The sequence below is a fragment of the Myotis davidii genome, unplaced genomic scaffold, assembly GCF_000327345.1.
Source record: "Myotis davidii unplaced genomic scaffold, ASM32734v1 scaffold1687, whole genome shotgun sequence".
NCBI lineage: Eukaryota > Metazoa > Chordata > Mammalia > Chiroptera > Vespertilionidae > Myotis > Myotis davidii.
The window spans coordinates 83,794-99,688 of NW_006297834.1; the positions used below are offsets into that span (position 1 = coordinate 83,794).

The 15,895-nt window shown below is 47.2% G+C and overlaps 1 protein-coding gene across 3 annotated transcripts in view; it reads left to right on the forward strand.

Moving 5' to 3' along the window:
• The window catches only part of ZNF496 (zinc finger protein 496), a 60,701-nt gene extending 52,036 nt beyond the window's left edge, over positions 1-8,665 (forward strand). For 2 of the 3 annotated variants that reach the window (XM_015570446.1, XM_006773681.2), the window contains exons 6-9: positions 51-183; positions 637-744; positions 1,724-1,837; positions 5,031-8,665. In XM_015570446.1, the coding sequence (XP_015425932.1) occupies positions 51-183; positions 637-744; positions 1,724-1,837; positions 5,031-5,788 (1,113 nt within the window). In that variant the 3' untranslated portion in view covers positions 5,789-8,665. The remainder of the gene's footprint in view (positions 1-50; positions 184-636; positions 745-1,723; positions 1,838-5,030) is intronic. The other variant, XM_015570447.1, reaches the window with a different exon arrangement.
• Positions 8,666-15,895: the final 7,230 nt, after the last annotated feature.

Below are 15,895 nucleotides of genomic sequence, written 5' to 3' on the forward strand. Positions count from 1 at the left end.
TCCCTAGCTTGTCCATGGACTAAGGCGTCCCTCTTGTTCTGCGGTTTCAGAAACGGGTTTCTCCTTTCGAGGACATGATCTTCTGTTTCTCGGAAGAGGACTGGTCCCTTCTAGACCCTGCCCAGACTGGCTTCTACGGGGAGTTCATCATTGGAGAGGACTGTGGGGTTTCACTGCCTCCAAGTAAGACGCCCTTCCAACCCTCTCCTGAGACCAGGGAGCTGGGGGCCCACATCTGAATTTGCTGACCACCCTCCATTCCTGACATGAGGTCACCTGCACACAGCAACACTGAGGGCACTTAGTAGAGGCATCCTGACCTGCCACTATCACATGTAAATTAGGCTTACTGGCTGGCTGTTTTGCATTCGAAACCAAACATAACAGGTTCCTGTGCCCCCACTTTTCTTCTATCATTCTGATCCTATGGCCTCTGAAGTTCTGGCTTTCTATATCATGGGCCAACAGCTGCCCCAAGCCCATAGCTTCCCCACTAGTATGCCCCTCCCTGCCCTCTCTGCTTGCTCAAGCCTTTCAGTTTCTCTGAAGCCCTGCATCACCCTGTCACTGCCATGGCTTGGCCTGCATCCCTCTAGTTCACTGAGGAATGTGTGTCCTCCCCTTTTCTGTGAACAGGTGACCCAGCAGCCCAGCAGGACCTCTCCCAGGGTGAGGAGAACGAGCCATGTGTTCCCGAGCTGCAGGACCTCCAGGGCAAGGGTGCTACCCAGGTCTCCTACTTGGGTGAGTCATGATTCCACCACTGGGTGGACAGAGTAGGGTGGTAGGTGGTGCTGGCCAGAGGTGGGCTACTCCCTGCCATCTCTCTGCAGCCCTCTGTAACCCCAGGCTCTGTCTCAGTAGAGCATGTTTTGCCTCCTCCATGACTTTTCCCAGAAAAAATGTAGGTATATTTTTTTGTGGGTGTGGGATCACACTCATCAACCAGGGACTGGGACACAGTGGGAACATCCTTTTCTGCTATAAACAGCACCTGGGCTATGCTGGCAAGTCAGCAGCCCCTCCACAGGTGAGGTCACATTCTCCATAGGTTAGGTAGAGAAGGAGCACTAGTGCAGGACCTCCAGGTGTCTCATTCTCTAGTCCTTCCACCACATGCTGCGAGTGTGAGGAAACTAAGGCCGGGGTGCTGGGGGCTTGGCTTACAACAGCACAGCATTGGCAGCAGCATTTCCCAGTCCCCCTATCTGGGCTTTCTGTGTAAGTCGTTAACCATTTGCCATAATGCCTGAGACCCTGCTCCTTCAGGACAAAAGGCTTTGTATGGTTTCCCCTTCAGGACCTAGAGCTGGCACAGTACAGTCAAGTGTGGGTCTTCATTCCCACCTGGATGAGCATGCAGGGCCTTGGGGTGGCCAGCTCCCTGTCCTGTCAGCCTAGCAGGCTCTGTGCAGACTGTGTTTATGCAGGATCTGCGAGGGGTCCTGGGGCCTGTGGAAATCCTACCACAGAAGTGGAAATCACCATAAGGGTGGCAGTCACTTCTTCACAGGCAAGTCGACAGGCAGATCCAGGACTCATGTTTACTCCATATAGCTTCAGAATCTTTTTGCCTACAAATTAATTTGCTCCACAAACACTGACTGAGTAGCTGCCCAAGAAGGGAGCTCAGAGCTGCCCTTGGATCACAGCCTGGCATCTGTTAAGATGCCTCCCCACAGCTGCACGACAAATCCACCTTTCTATTTTCTTCTCTGGAAAGACTTTCCAAGTCTCCAGCCATTGCAGGTCGAAGAAAGAGGAAAACAGGATGAGCTACAGGGACCAGAGTCCCTGGCCTGCGAGCAGACGACACTTGCTCAGAGCACCTGCCCAGGTAAAGAGGGCCTGGGAGGGTATGGGGTGTGTGATACATATGTGAGCATATGAGTACATGTGGTATCTGCTGTGTGGTGTGTGCATGTGCATGTTGTGTGTGTATAGTGTCTGGTATGTTGTGTGTGGAAGTGTGAACGTGTATGGTGTGTGCATGCACGTTTGCTGGTGTGGGTGCAGTCAGGGATTGAACTCCCTGAGGTCCTTGCTGACCGATGGCTCCTGTGAGTTGTCAGCTTATTGTGCTGGGTTCCCTTTTGCTAGGGTCTCTCCCAGCTGAGTTCCAGCCCAAGACCCTCCCCTCCTGGCCTTATCCTGGCAGGTTGAAGCAGGTGCGCCACAGTGCTACTGGCCATTCGGGATGTGTTTCTTCCCTGAGCACAAAAGCCAGAGTCCTGGGCAAAGTCTTGGACCTAAAGAGCAGGAGTGTGTCATGCCTGCGGAAGGGACTCTGAGTGTCCCCCACCTGCCTCATAGGGTCATGTTGGTAAAAGTCCAGAGGCAAAGACTGAAATGTGGCCATCATTTTTTTAAAAATATGTTTTTATTGATCTTTAGAGAAAGAGGAATCTTTTAAGTGAGAGGGATACAGAGATAGGAACAATAGGCCGCTTCCTACACACCTGATCCTGGGGATCGAACCCACAAACCCAGGCATGTGTCCTAACCAGGAATCAAACCAGTGACCTCTTGGTTCATGGGCTGATGCTCAACCACTGAGCCACATCAGCGGGCAGTGTGGCCATCTTTAATGCCCTTGGGGTTAAGGTGTTCTCCCAGACACCAAACCTGAGTCACTGGTTCTTTTTTGAAATTCCAGTTGACATACAGTATTATATTAGTCTCTGGTTCATACTCAAACCCACTGTGTGATGAGACTTTCCACAGCTGTGGTGTCTGACTCATGTATAGTCTTTTACCCAAGATGCCTTTTGGAGCAAGAGTTGTCTGGCAAAGAATGTATGCATCCCCTATGTTCATAGCAGCACAATTTACAATAGCTAAGATCTGGAAATAGCCCAAGTGCCCATCAGTAGATGAGTGGATAAAAAAGTTGTGGTACATTTATACCATGGAATGCTATGCAGCAGTAAAAAAGAAGAATCTTTTACCCTTTGAGACAGCATGGAGGGACTTGGAGAATATCATGCTAAGTGAAATAAGTTAAGAGAAAGACAAGTATCACATGATCTCACTCATATATGGATTGTAATTAACAAAAGAAACTGATGAACAGAGTGGATCCAGAGACATGGAAGCCTGGGACGGAGTGTGGAATCTCAGAGGGAAGGTGGGGGAGAATGGTTGAGCGGGAGGTAATCAACCAAAGATCTTGTATGCATATGTGCATAACACAAACAGTAGGGTGCTGAAGACCTGTGTGTGTGTGGTGGGGGGAGGGATGGGGCGCGTTGGAGAGGGTCAATGGGGGACAAAGGGGGACATAATACTTTCAACAATAAATAATTTAAAAAATAAAAAAAGAATTCTCCAGATGATTCTGGGGTGAAGCCAAGATTCAGAAAAAAAAAAAAAGTTGTCTGGCATTGTGGTAATTCCACCTAGCTCTGTGCAGGGCTCCCTGCTATTTCTGTTCACCCCGTCACATGTAGACAAAAGGAATTCTACATTTACAACAGATCCAGAAGGAGAATAGCCCCTCCCCAAACCTTTGAGCTCCCTCACTCCTGGTTTTCTCAGGTGCCTGCAACAGGCTGAGAGTGGCCTTGCATAACTGAGGATGGCCCCTCCCCAGGATGAGGGTGGCCATCTCAGTGGGGCTAGATGAATGCTTGTTGCCACATGTGCACTTCCGGCCTTCTCTGGCCTCTGCCTGCCCATAGCAGCCTCATGATATACAGGGTGGGTGCCTGCATATGTATTAAATCATGTGTAATCTTCAACAGTAACCCCAAAAGGCAGTTCTGATTCCTAGCTCTGTTTTACAGAAAAAAAATTAAAAGAGAAAGAAAGTTGCCCAACGTGTCAGGGGAATTGAGCTCAGTCGGGGAATTGGGGTTACTGAAGCCTGTGGCCATGCTGTGCGTGGCCTGGGGATGAGCTGGAGGGATTGAGGAGAAAAGCAGGGAGCCTAGGAAGCCAGATGTGAAAAACAAAAGACAAAGGCATTATAAAGGATATATTCTTACAATGTTAGGATGGGGAAGCTTTCTTGTAAGGCAAAACCAAAAAGGAGATGAATAAATGTGTTGCATTTTAAAACTGTGAAAAACAAATGTGCCGAAACAATATACATAAAATTTAAAAAAAAAAAGAAAAGAAAAATGGGAGGGATTATGTGCAAATAAGATGCAACAGATTCAGACCCATAATTTTGACTTCATAGAAAAGGCAGGCTATGGCTAGGCAATGTGGAGTCAAGCCCGAACATGGGGCTTGACAGCCCACATTCAGATCCTCAGTCTGACACCCATGGCCTGTCACGGTGCACCCTGGGTCAGCGACTTCTATTCAAGAGCCCCAGGGGCAGAACGAAAACATCAAGAGTACCTATCACGGGGTTCAGTGTTTGTGTCCCCCCACACACCTCCTTCTATACTCATCACTCCCTGATTTTACTGTTTCTCTGGTGTTTGGAGCTCTCTGCTGAATCCCACCTCATCTAGCAATAATTCCTAACATTGTGTAAATGGCCCACAGGAGCACTAAGGGTTGTTTATGCCCCGTTTTAGAAATTGCATTTATTTTTTGTCACTTTAGCTGATTTGAGGGGTTGTCATCCTGTATGCACTATATTAGTCTTCTAAGGAGGCTCAAGCAACAGAAATTGATTTTCTCAAAATGCTGGAGGTCTGAGGTCCAGGTATCAAAAGGGGCTTCTCCTACAGCAAGTCTTGGCCGGCTGTCTTCTCCCTGAGCTTCCACGTGTCTGTTTCTTAATATCTTCTTGGAAGGATGCCAGTTGGCTTACAAGCCACTCTAATAATCTCATTTTAACTTAACTCTTGAAGGACCTTAATTCCAAATATAGTCACATCCTGAGGTATTTGGGGTTATGACTTAAGCATAGTAGGAATTTTGGGGGGATGCAGTTCTGCCCTTAGCGCTCCACCCTCGGATCCCCTAAGTTCATGTCCTCACATTCAAAATACATTCACCCTTTCCCCATAGCCCCCAATGTCATACCTATTCCATCAGCAACTCTAAGTGACCTCCACATTGCTTTCCTGCAGCTGGAGATGACCCACCGCCCCCTAAGAACAGCCTGGATGAGGAGGTGACCATCGAGATTGTCCTATCCAGCTCTGGGGATGAAGACTCCCAACTGGGCCCCTACTGCACAGATGAGACACGGAGCCCCTTGGGGAAGCAAAACGGCACCCCCATGCCTCAGCAGAATGGCCTGTCTGTGGGGGGCGAGGTGCATACCTCTGGGAAGTCCTATGTGTGCCCCAACTGCGGCAAGGTCTTCCGCTGGAGGGTCAATTTCATCCGACACCTGCGCAGCCGCAGGGAGCAGGAGAAGCTGCACGAGTGCTCGGTATGTGGGGAGCTGTTCAGTGACAGTGAGGACCTGGACGGGCACCTGGAAGCCCACGAGGCCCGGAAACCTTTCCGGTGCGGCGCCTGCGGGAAGGGCTTCCGCCTCAACTCGCACCTGCTCTGCCACAGGCGGGTCCACCTGCCGCCCACCGGGGCCCTGCCTGTGATTGGGAGCGAGCAGGGGGCGGCAGAGTCCACAGGTGGGGGGCCTGATGCATCCCTGGCTGAGGGCCGGGCCCGGCTGAGCATCCAGTGCTGTGACTGCGGGAAGCTGTTCCAGCGACCGGAACACCTGGCGAGGCACCGCAGCAGTGTGCACGGTAAGGACCGGGCACGGCCCTTTCGGTGCCGGTACTGCGTTAAAAGTTTCCTGCACAACTCCGATCTCCTGCGCCACCAGCGCCTGCATATGAAACGCCGCTCCAAGCAGGCTCTCAACTCTTACTGACTAACGCCAGGCACTCCCGGGATGTACCTGCCCCTGGACAGACCTCACCTTCCCACCCTTCGCTCTCAGGTAGAAATGAGATAGTGATCAACTGAGTATTTCTTTTGTCTCTGCTGTGCCAAAAAGCAGGGAGGGAGGTGCATAACCAGCTTGGACTCGCCCAGTGTTTCTCAGTCAGAAGAGAGCCCTGTCCAGTGCTTCCCAAGCGGTCTAAGGGACTGGACTGCCCCAACTGCAGTGACCATTTGGGGTTTGTCCCTTGCCACCAACTCACTATACTCCCATGCTGCCTTGTCTGAACCCCTGCCCATATATTGAGGTTCTAGAGTGACTGTACTTCCCATCTGAGAGCAAGAAGCTGTGGGTGAGAAAAAGGCAGGGAGTGCATGTGGGCAGCAAGGCCAGGCACACCAATCCTGCCATGTCACCAGCTGACCCAAAGAACACCCGCTGTTACCAGGCAGCCCTGTCAGGGTCAGAAACCTCTGGGGCGCTGTACAGCTGCTTGCGAAGGGGAATTGTGTCATACTTTTATTTGCGAAGGCAGCTGCTTATTAGGGATTTTGAGTTCACTGAGGGCAATGCCCACATTTTATTTGTTGCACACCCTGCTCGAATGTCATTTCTTTGTACCTGAAGGACCCGGTAAATAGTTGTGGGGTAGAAGCAGTTGTCATCATTTGAAAGGCACTTAAGTTCCCCTGCTTGTCCCATTGTGTTCTGGAATGGGGAGCTCACCCAGTGGGGGGTTCTGTTGTCTGGATGAGGGGCAGTGGAAAAAACCTCCTGTGAGGTTGGGCTCTTCATACATAGTAACTTAGTCTGCTGTTCATATTCATTTGCTAGGGCTGCCTTAACAAAATACCAAAACCAGGGTGACTTAGAGCAACAGAAATATATTGCTTCAGTTCTGGAGGCTGGAAGTCCAATGTCAAGGGGTCACTGGGTTGGTTCCCTGTAAGGGAAGGTCTGTTCCACACCTCTCCCCCAGTTTCTGGTGGTGCTGGCAGTCGATGATGTTCCTTGTAGAAATATTAACCCATCTCTGCCTTCATCTTCATGTTGTGTCCCTGTGTACATGTCTGTCTCCAAATTTCCCCTTTTTATAAGGACACCATATGGGATCAGGACCCCCATGTCTACTCTGGTATATTCCTGTCTTAACTAGTAACATCCACAATGACCATATTCTAAGGAAGGCCACATTCTGATGTATTGGGGTTAGGACGTAAATATGAATTTGGGGTGGTAGGGAGACAATTCAATCCCCAACAGCAGATAGTCTTGCAATTATCTGGTCATCCCTGATTAACAGATGAGTCAACAGAAGCTGTGGTTGGCTTGCTGTCCGTTCCACTGGAAGCAGTATAGCTTTGAAAGTGTGTGACCTGGAGTTCTGGATTGGGAGTGACCATTGGCTGTGAAATCTCAAGCAACGAAAACCATGGTCTTATTGTTCCTGGAAGACTGGTAATATCGGCCAGGCTCAATGTCAAGAAAGCACAGGGACTATGGAGTAGCAGTAGCTGATTCACAGCTACCAGGTGGACATTTTGTGCTATTGTATGTCCATCAGCAGGCAGCCAGGCTCCTTGTCACCTATATTGTCACATGAGATGCCATCAAACCCAATGGAAGAGCCACAGGTTTTATAATTCTGATTACTGTAGACATCCCTGCATCCTGAGGAGCAGTAAATGCAATAAAAATGTTAGATCATACCCTGAACAAAAAATAAATATTGGGGTTCTTCATTTCTAAATAGTTTGCCTCTTATTGATCTGCCAGGAAAAGGGGGAAAGTGAATCTTTAAGGCTATTGAGGAGGGAATTCCAAATAGAAGCCAGGTTATACATTTGCCCCACCCTCATACACTCTTGCTCAAGGGCTTGTCAGCTGGAAGATGGTTCTCCACCTGCTTCAGACATGTGTCTAATGGAGGAACATTGCCCCATTTACTGTTGTGTCTTACCTGTAAAACCAGATCCTAAATAAAAAAACACCAAGGGGATGTGACTGCGTCTTGAGTCCCCACCGAATACTGTGGGGAACCCCCCACTCACTGACCCAATACACCTAGTACCTACCTAATTGGAAGGTCAATCACTTAGGATTTAGAAGCCCTCCAGAATGATGTAGCTCGAATCCCGTTCATCCCATTCCAAAGAGGCCAGTGTGGTTACTTGCTCCTCCAGGCACCAGAGAACTGACCACTTACTCCCTCCCTGGGGGATGGGCAGGCAGGTGAGCTACATCTCCACCTTACTATGGAAGTACAGGCCCACATCTGAGAAGCATCTGCCCTCCCTGTTCCTTGGATCTCTGGACATTGTTTCCACAAACTCATAAGTACATAATAAAAATTAACTTGCTGAATTAATATTCATGTTAGACTTTCCATGTAGTTTAAAAAGTAATGTGCTGCATAGCTGAGATAATTGATTGGCCTGACAAGGTAAGCTTGAGGTATAAGGATGAAAATAGTCCTCTGGGTGTCAGACTTCACCTTGTGGCACATTTAAGCCTCAGATAGATGGTCTGCTCACCTGATCTGACCCCTGTCCAAAGTACAGAGGAAGCCACTACACCAGGGGTACTCCTTGTCACACTATAGCTGGTTAACCTGACCTCACCGTTGTCCTATATCCTTTCTCCCAACCTCTCCCCCTAGCTGAGTGATGTGACCAGTGGTGAGAAGGTATGAGTCTGCACCTGCCTTGGATATCAGTCTGTCACTTTTTTTTTTCTTTTTTGTAATGTAGGCCACAAAATAGTAATGGGCTATATGTTTAGTGATATAGTCCACTGTGGAGTGTGGTCTTTATTCTCCCAAAGAGCCTAAGTTGGTAAAGGTTATTAAAAAACCTTCACCCAAAATAAAACTTTTGGTAGTCTGTCACTTTTCTCCCATAAGATGGTTTTCCCTTTCTGGCAGAAGCAGAGTTCAGAGTGTGATGTAGGGGATTTGATGATAACTTATGTTGCTACATCTTGTCAAAATATGGAGGGGCTGGAACACTTGCCTAGAAAATGTTGCTGGTCAGAAAAGGCACATCTGAGAGTCAGGGTAAGTCTACTCCATCAAAATTAAGCTGGAGCCCCTTTGAATGTGTCTGTGTGCTCTGAGAAGCGACAGAACATGCCTCCAGCCCACTGAAGGTAAATTCAGGGTGAGATTTCTAGATTTTTAATTTTTTTTTTATTGATTTCAGAGAGAAATAGAAACGTCAATGATGACAGAGAGTCATTGATCGGCTGCCTCCTGCATGCCCCACACTGGGGATTGAGCTAGCATCCCAGCATGTACCCTGACCAGGAATCAAACTCTGACCTCCTGGTTCATAGGTCAACGCTCAACCACTGAGCTACACCAGCCAGGCATATTTCTGGATATTTTTAAGTGTTTTCCCAGAAGAAGATTGAGTGAGAAAGAGTATAAACTTGTGGAAATTTTACCAGCACTTTGCATTTTCAGCAAACATTGACCCACCCAGTTGGGGGAATGGGGGCTGAGGATAGGTAAACCATATTTATCTTGGTCTCCCGTCTGGTTATCCCATTTATCTAAAATGTCTTGGCTTTTTAAAAAATTAGGATGATACTCTGGCCATGATATAAAGGCTTCACTAACCCTCAGTGCTCAAGAAGCCAAAAGTCTGACCAGATGTGCATTCACTAAATTTGCACAGAACTAGGTGCTCCAGCAAGGTCCCAGGTTCGATTCCAATCAAGGCTGGATTCTAATGCCTGGGTTGTGGGCTTGATCCCCAGTGGGGGGGGGGGGCGTGTAGGAGGCAGCTGATCAATGATTCTCATCATTGATATTTCCATCTCTCCCTCTTCCTTCCTCTTTGAAATCAATAAAAATATATATTTTTTAAAAAGATGGCCACTGGCCGGTCAAGGGCATGTACCTGGGTTGCGGGCACATCCCCAGAGGGGGATGTGCAGGAGTCGGCTGATCGATGTTTCTCATCGATGTTTCTGACTATCTCTCTCCCTTCCTCTCTGTAAAAAATCAATAAAATATATTTTTTAAAAAGATGGCCACTGGGAGAAACCAAGATGGCGGCACATGTAAACACCAGAAATTGCTACCTCGCACAACAACTTCAAAAATACAACTAAAAGACAAAACGGTCTTAAATACCTTGATTTCATGCACATACCTGGGTTGTGGGCTTGATCCCCAGTAGGGGACGTGCAGGGGGCAGCCAATTGGTGATTCTCTCATCATTGATGTTTATATCCCTCTCTCCCTCTCCCTTCCTCTCTGAAATAAATAAAAATACATTAAAATAATAGTAAATTAAAAAATAAAGTGAATGGAAGTGCGAGGAATGGTGTGAAACACTAGACAATAGTCATTAAACACCTGCTTTCGATGAGCATCTCATGAGGCCACCAGAAGTGGCAATGCTGCAGTTCCCGTCCATGATTAACTTCCTCAGTTTGTAGTAAACTTGTGTTCTAATCCCGAGAAGTGGAGCAGACAGTAGATACCTGGTCTTCAACAGCAGTCACCCATCATGTTTTCTCCAGTCCACAGCTGTGGGAACACCCACAGAATTGGGTTTTAGAATTGTAGTACCTTCAGGTGTCTTTTGGATGGTTTATGTTTGCAAATTCTTCATTGTCTAAAAAAGAAATATATTGAGCACATCAATTTACTTGGCTGTATTCACCAAAACTTTAATACGATTGGAGCACTTTTCCATGAGGCCCACTTTTTGTGGGCATGGAATCTTCCTGATGCCACATTGCAAACAACTCTCAGCAAAGTGGCACACTCACAAGAAAGGCAGGCTCCTACGCCCCAAGGAGATAAGAGTCAGGTAACTGCTTCTAGCCTCTCATCTTGAAGCAAATCAAGTGCAGAGGCTCATAAAAAGTGAAGTAATTTAGGCCAAGGTATGTGTATCTGACCCATTTTCCCCCTCCCAGGCAATAGGCCTTCTCATGCATTTCTTTTCTTTTCTTTTTCTTTTAGCTATATGTTTTTCTTGATTTCAGAGAGAGGAAAGGATAGAGATAGAAACATCAATGATGAGAGAGAATTGTTGATCCACTGCCTCCTGCATGCCCCCCTAATGGGAATCGAGCCCACAGCCCAGGCATGTGCCCTGGCGGGGAATTGATCCCTGATACCCTGTTCATGGGTTTACCCTCAACCACTGAGCTACACTGGCCAGGCTTCTCATGCATTTCTAATCATCACATAGTTTATCCACAAAATCTGGGAGCCAGTCTCCGAAGCCCTTCTATATAGCTCTCAGCACAGAAGCACATTATAAAAAGGCAAGATTCAAGGAAGGAGGTTTTTACAAAAAGCAATTTGCCTCATGCAATTTTCTGATGAGCCAGAAAGCATTAGAACGTGAGGCTTGTGAGCACCTGGGTCAAGGTCCAGATATCATGACTCCAGGGTTGATCAGCTGAGTAATGCAGGACCATTCAGACCAGTGGCCATGGCTCCTGAGTTCCCTGTGATTCCCTCCTCCTTGAGTAGCGATGAAGACCCCAGGAGTTTCATAGGCTTCACTCTAGGAACAAATCCCACGTTATAGCAAATAACCTTGGGAGAGAGAACATTCATTCAAAATCTCTGAGAACCTAGTATAAGCAGGCAGTAGTAATAATCACAACCTGCATATAAAATTAGATTGAGCGCAGCCAGTGTGGCTCAGTGGTTGAGCATTGACCTATGAACCAGGAGGTCACAGTTCAATACACCCACATGCCCAGGTTGCGGCTCCTCAGTAGGAGTAGTGCAGGAGGCAGCCGATCGATGATTATCTTTCATCATTGATGTTTCTATCTCTCTCTCCCTCTCCCTTCCTCTCTCTAAAGTCAATAAAAAAACATTTTAAAAAACAAACTGAGATTGAAACATGGCCCCAGGGAGAGGAAGAGAAGACACTGGGAAACTGGTTGGGGATAAAGGCACGTGCAGTGTGTTGAGTTGTGTACCACCTCCCTCCCAAAGATAAGTCCATGTCCTAACCTCTAGAACCTATGGATGTGACCTTATTTGGAAAAAGAGCCTTTTCAGATGTAATCCAGTTAAAGATCTGGAGAATAGATCACCCTGGATTACCTGGGTGAGCCTTAAGCCCCATGAAAAATGTCCTTATAAGATGAGTAAACATGACAGAAGAGAGGATATACAAGAGATAGCCATATGAAGATGGAGGCAGACTACAGTGACATGATCATAAGCTGAGCATCTGCTGGTGCCAACAAAGCTGGAGGAGGCAAAGAGGCATCTGTCCCTACTGCCTTAAATACCTTGATTTCATGCTTCTGGCCTTCAGAACTATGCGAGAATACATTTTTGTTGTTTTAAGCCACCAAGTTTGTAGCAATTTGTCACATCAGCTTCTGGTAGTGCCAGGCATCCCAGAGCTTGTGGCCACATTATTCCAAACTCTGCCTCTGTCTTCATATGACACTTCTCTGTGTCTTAGAAACACACATCATTGGAATTAGAGCCAGCCCAAGCAATCCTGATGATCACATCTAAAAATCCTTAACTTAATTACATCTGCAAAGACCCTTCTTCCAATTAAGGTGACAATCAGAGGTTCCAATGAACAGATCTTCATGGGGGCCCCATTCAATTCACTACAATGATTATCAAGGATCTGATCCTTTCAAGGGAGGAATAGTATCAAAACCAGCCAGGTGATCAATAATCTAGGACTCTGGCAAATCAAAGCTGCCCTTGACATTCATTCTCCCTTAGAAAATAATTCTCTTCAGTAAAAAATTCGTGTTAACCCTGAAAGAGACACAGTGAGTTACCTGAAGTCCTCCTTGACAGGTAGGGACCGTTTGGTTAACATTTTGTCTGAGATCAGAGATAATTAGAGGAAAGAATGCAAGATTTCTGGCAGGGGGCCAGGATTGGATCAGAGACGGAAATACCTCAGTGTATACCTCAGGATTCTCCAGAGAAATGGGACCAACAGCACGTGTATGTATACAGAAAGAGATTGATTCCAAGGAATTTGCTCACATGATTGTGGGGGCTGGCAAGTCTAAAATCTATAGGCAAGCCTTGGCCAGGTAGCTCACTTGGTTGGAGTGTCCTCCCAGTACACCAAAGTTGTGGGTTTGATTTCAAGTCAGGGCTCATATAAGAATCAACCAATGAGCCATGGCTGGTGTGCTCAGTGATTAGTGTTGGCCTGTGTATCAAAGGGTAGCAGGTTTGATTCCTGGTCAAGAGCATGTACCTGGTTGCAGTTCGATCCCCAGCCCCAGTTGGGTTGCATGTGAGAGGCAACGAATCAATGTGTTCTCTCTCTCTCTCTCTCTCTCTCTCTCTCCCCCCCCTCCCTTCTACTCTCTCTAAAAATCAATGGAAAAAATATCCAACAACAACAAAAAGCTTACATTATTAAGCAGTAAATAAATATTATTTATAAAGTCAACCAATGAATGAATGTATAAATGGGTGGAGCAATACATAAACATCTCTCCCACTCTCTCTCAAATCAATAAATAAAAATAAAATCTACAGGATGGACCGACTGGCTGGAAACCCAGGGAAGAGTTGCAGTTCCAGTTTTAACACACTCTGCTAGAGAAATTCCTTTGGGGGAAGGTAGGTCTTTGCTTTATTAAGGCCTTTGTCTTAGTTTGGGCTATTGTGACAAAAATACCATAAAATAGGTGAGTAAACAATGTTTCTTAAAAGAAAAATTTATTTCTTACAGTTTCGGAGACCAGGAATCCAAGATCAAGGCACCAGCAAATCTGGTGTCTAGTGAGAACCCACTTCTAGTTCATAGCCATCTTCTTGCTGTTATCATTTGGGTGAAGAAGTTCATTAGATCTCTATTATAAGGTCACTGAATTTCATGAGGGCTTCGCCCTCATAATCTAATCACCTCCTAAAGTCACAACCACCTAATACCATCACATTGGAGATTGGGTTTCAATGTGTGAATTTTGAGGGGGCATAAACATTCACTTCATAGCAGCCTTCAGCTGTTTAGGTGATGCCCACCCACATAATGGCAAGCAATCTGCTTTCTTCAAAGTCTGCTGATTTAAATGTAAATATTATAAATGTTTTTAAAAAAGCATTGGACTATGGCCCAGCCACATTGACACATGAAATCAATCTTCACACTCATTTCTTCAGGTCTGTGTAACAAAAGCCAAAGCCTACTTTCTCAGCTGGTGAATGGAAGTCTTGAGTGAGTACAAAACTTGGGTTCCAAATAAGTCCTATGCCCAGGATAACAGATGATGAGGCTTAGAGTTGGCTTTTCATCATGAAAGTAAATTTGGGTCTGGTCAAGACAGAGCTTCTTTCCAAGTCTCTTGATTTGTCTCCTGCTGAGATTCTCATAGTCCCTTGAATGTCCAGGGCACTGTCATGACAGGGTCAGCCACAGCCAGCTCTCGGCACAGAAGCCAGGAGTCAGGGATGCACACCCACTTTTGGCCAAGGAAGACTGACCCTCCTGTCCACTTAACAGTCCTACATCTTCCAGGGTCTTGACACTGCTCACCAGCCTTAGAAAGAAAGAAGGTGAGAAGAGCACCTTTATTATCACTGTGGTGTGAAAAGGAGGTTCTCAGTATGAAATTTTTCAATGAATGATCAAACCTCCATAGGATAGATAATTGGAAGTCAGGAAGATGGACTTAAGAAGTGAGATAAACCTTCCCTGGGTTCTAAGATACCACATCCTTGGGATCTCTGCCCTGGCTGGTAGAGGGGCCTCCTTGGTTTCTTCAGATGAGCTCTAAATAGGCCCAGGAGGCACTGGCTAGTGGCAACCATCCCATGCTTTGGGCAGTACTCAAGGCAGCATAAAACGGGAAGGTGGACATGGTGACTCTTTAGGCACCCACCTCCAGGTTTCAGAAGGCTGTGCCCCTGAGCACCCACCCTGCTCCACACTCATGTCCGCCCAAAGAACCAAACAAGCACCTGCCTTCTTTTCTCTCAGCTTCCATAACCTACCACGTGAGGGTCTGAAAGAATAGGTGCTGCAGGAACCTTCATTCCCTTTGGTCCATTTCCCTCCCCCTCTGCCAGCTTCAGACCTACTGTTCTCACCACCCACCAATCCCTCATTCTAATCCTTCCTGCTCACCCCTCACACCCTGCACAGGAGCTTTTCCAAGCCCACCTACTAAAGAAGCAGAAAGGAAAACCAAGATGGCGGCATAGGTAAAAACCGGAAATTGCTTCCTCAAGCAACCACTTCAAAAATACAACTAAAAGACAAAACGGAAATCATCCAGAACCACAGGAAGGGTGGCTGAATGAAAATTCTAAAACTAGAAGGAAAGAAAAACCCACTGAGACTCAGAGGAGGTGCAGAAGTAAAGTGCAGAGGTACGGAGGCGCACATGGAAAGGGCTGGCAACTGAGGACACGGTTGTCTTTCTCAATCGGGAGGGTGTCTCTCAATCCCGACTGCTCTGAACTCCAGTTCCAGGCGAGACTCTGGGGACCCAGACTCATATGGGGAGAAACTGGACTGTCTGGCATCGGTCGGAACTTGAGGGTGGCTTTCTCTCCAAGGGGCTTGCAGCGATTACCGGGATATTGAGAAGCAAAGCCTCTGAGGGCAGGACTGAGAGCAGCCATAACTGCGAGCCCCGCCCTGTTGATCCTGTGGGACCCACCCCGCCCAAGCCCTGCAGGGAGGCTTTTGCTGGATAGCCTGAGGCAAAGGCTAGATTAGCACCTCCCTAGAGATCCAGGAGCCAGTGTACATAGAGGTCAGAGTGGGACCATCCAGTTTGCAGCTCTGTGGAACCATAAAGGACACACTCAAGGGGGAGACTCAGTGAGCACCAAAACCCCATTGAAGCAAGTCTTTCCCTGGAGGGGTGTCTCCAGCACAGAAGTTCTCCCACTGCAGACACAGCTGATTCTCATAGCCAATTGGCCTGGAGGTCAATTCCTCCCAGTGATATCTACAACAATCTACGCTTAACTACAACAAGACTGTGCACAAAGCCCACAAAGGGGAGCACCAAGAGTGTCCACCTCAGGTAATTGCGGAGGTTGAGCCACTGGTCCCTATAGGACACCTAGCACACAAAGCCACTTTATCAACACAGGGAATCATAAAA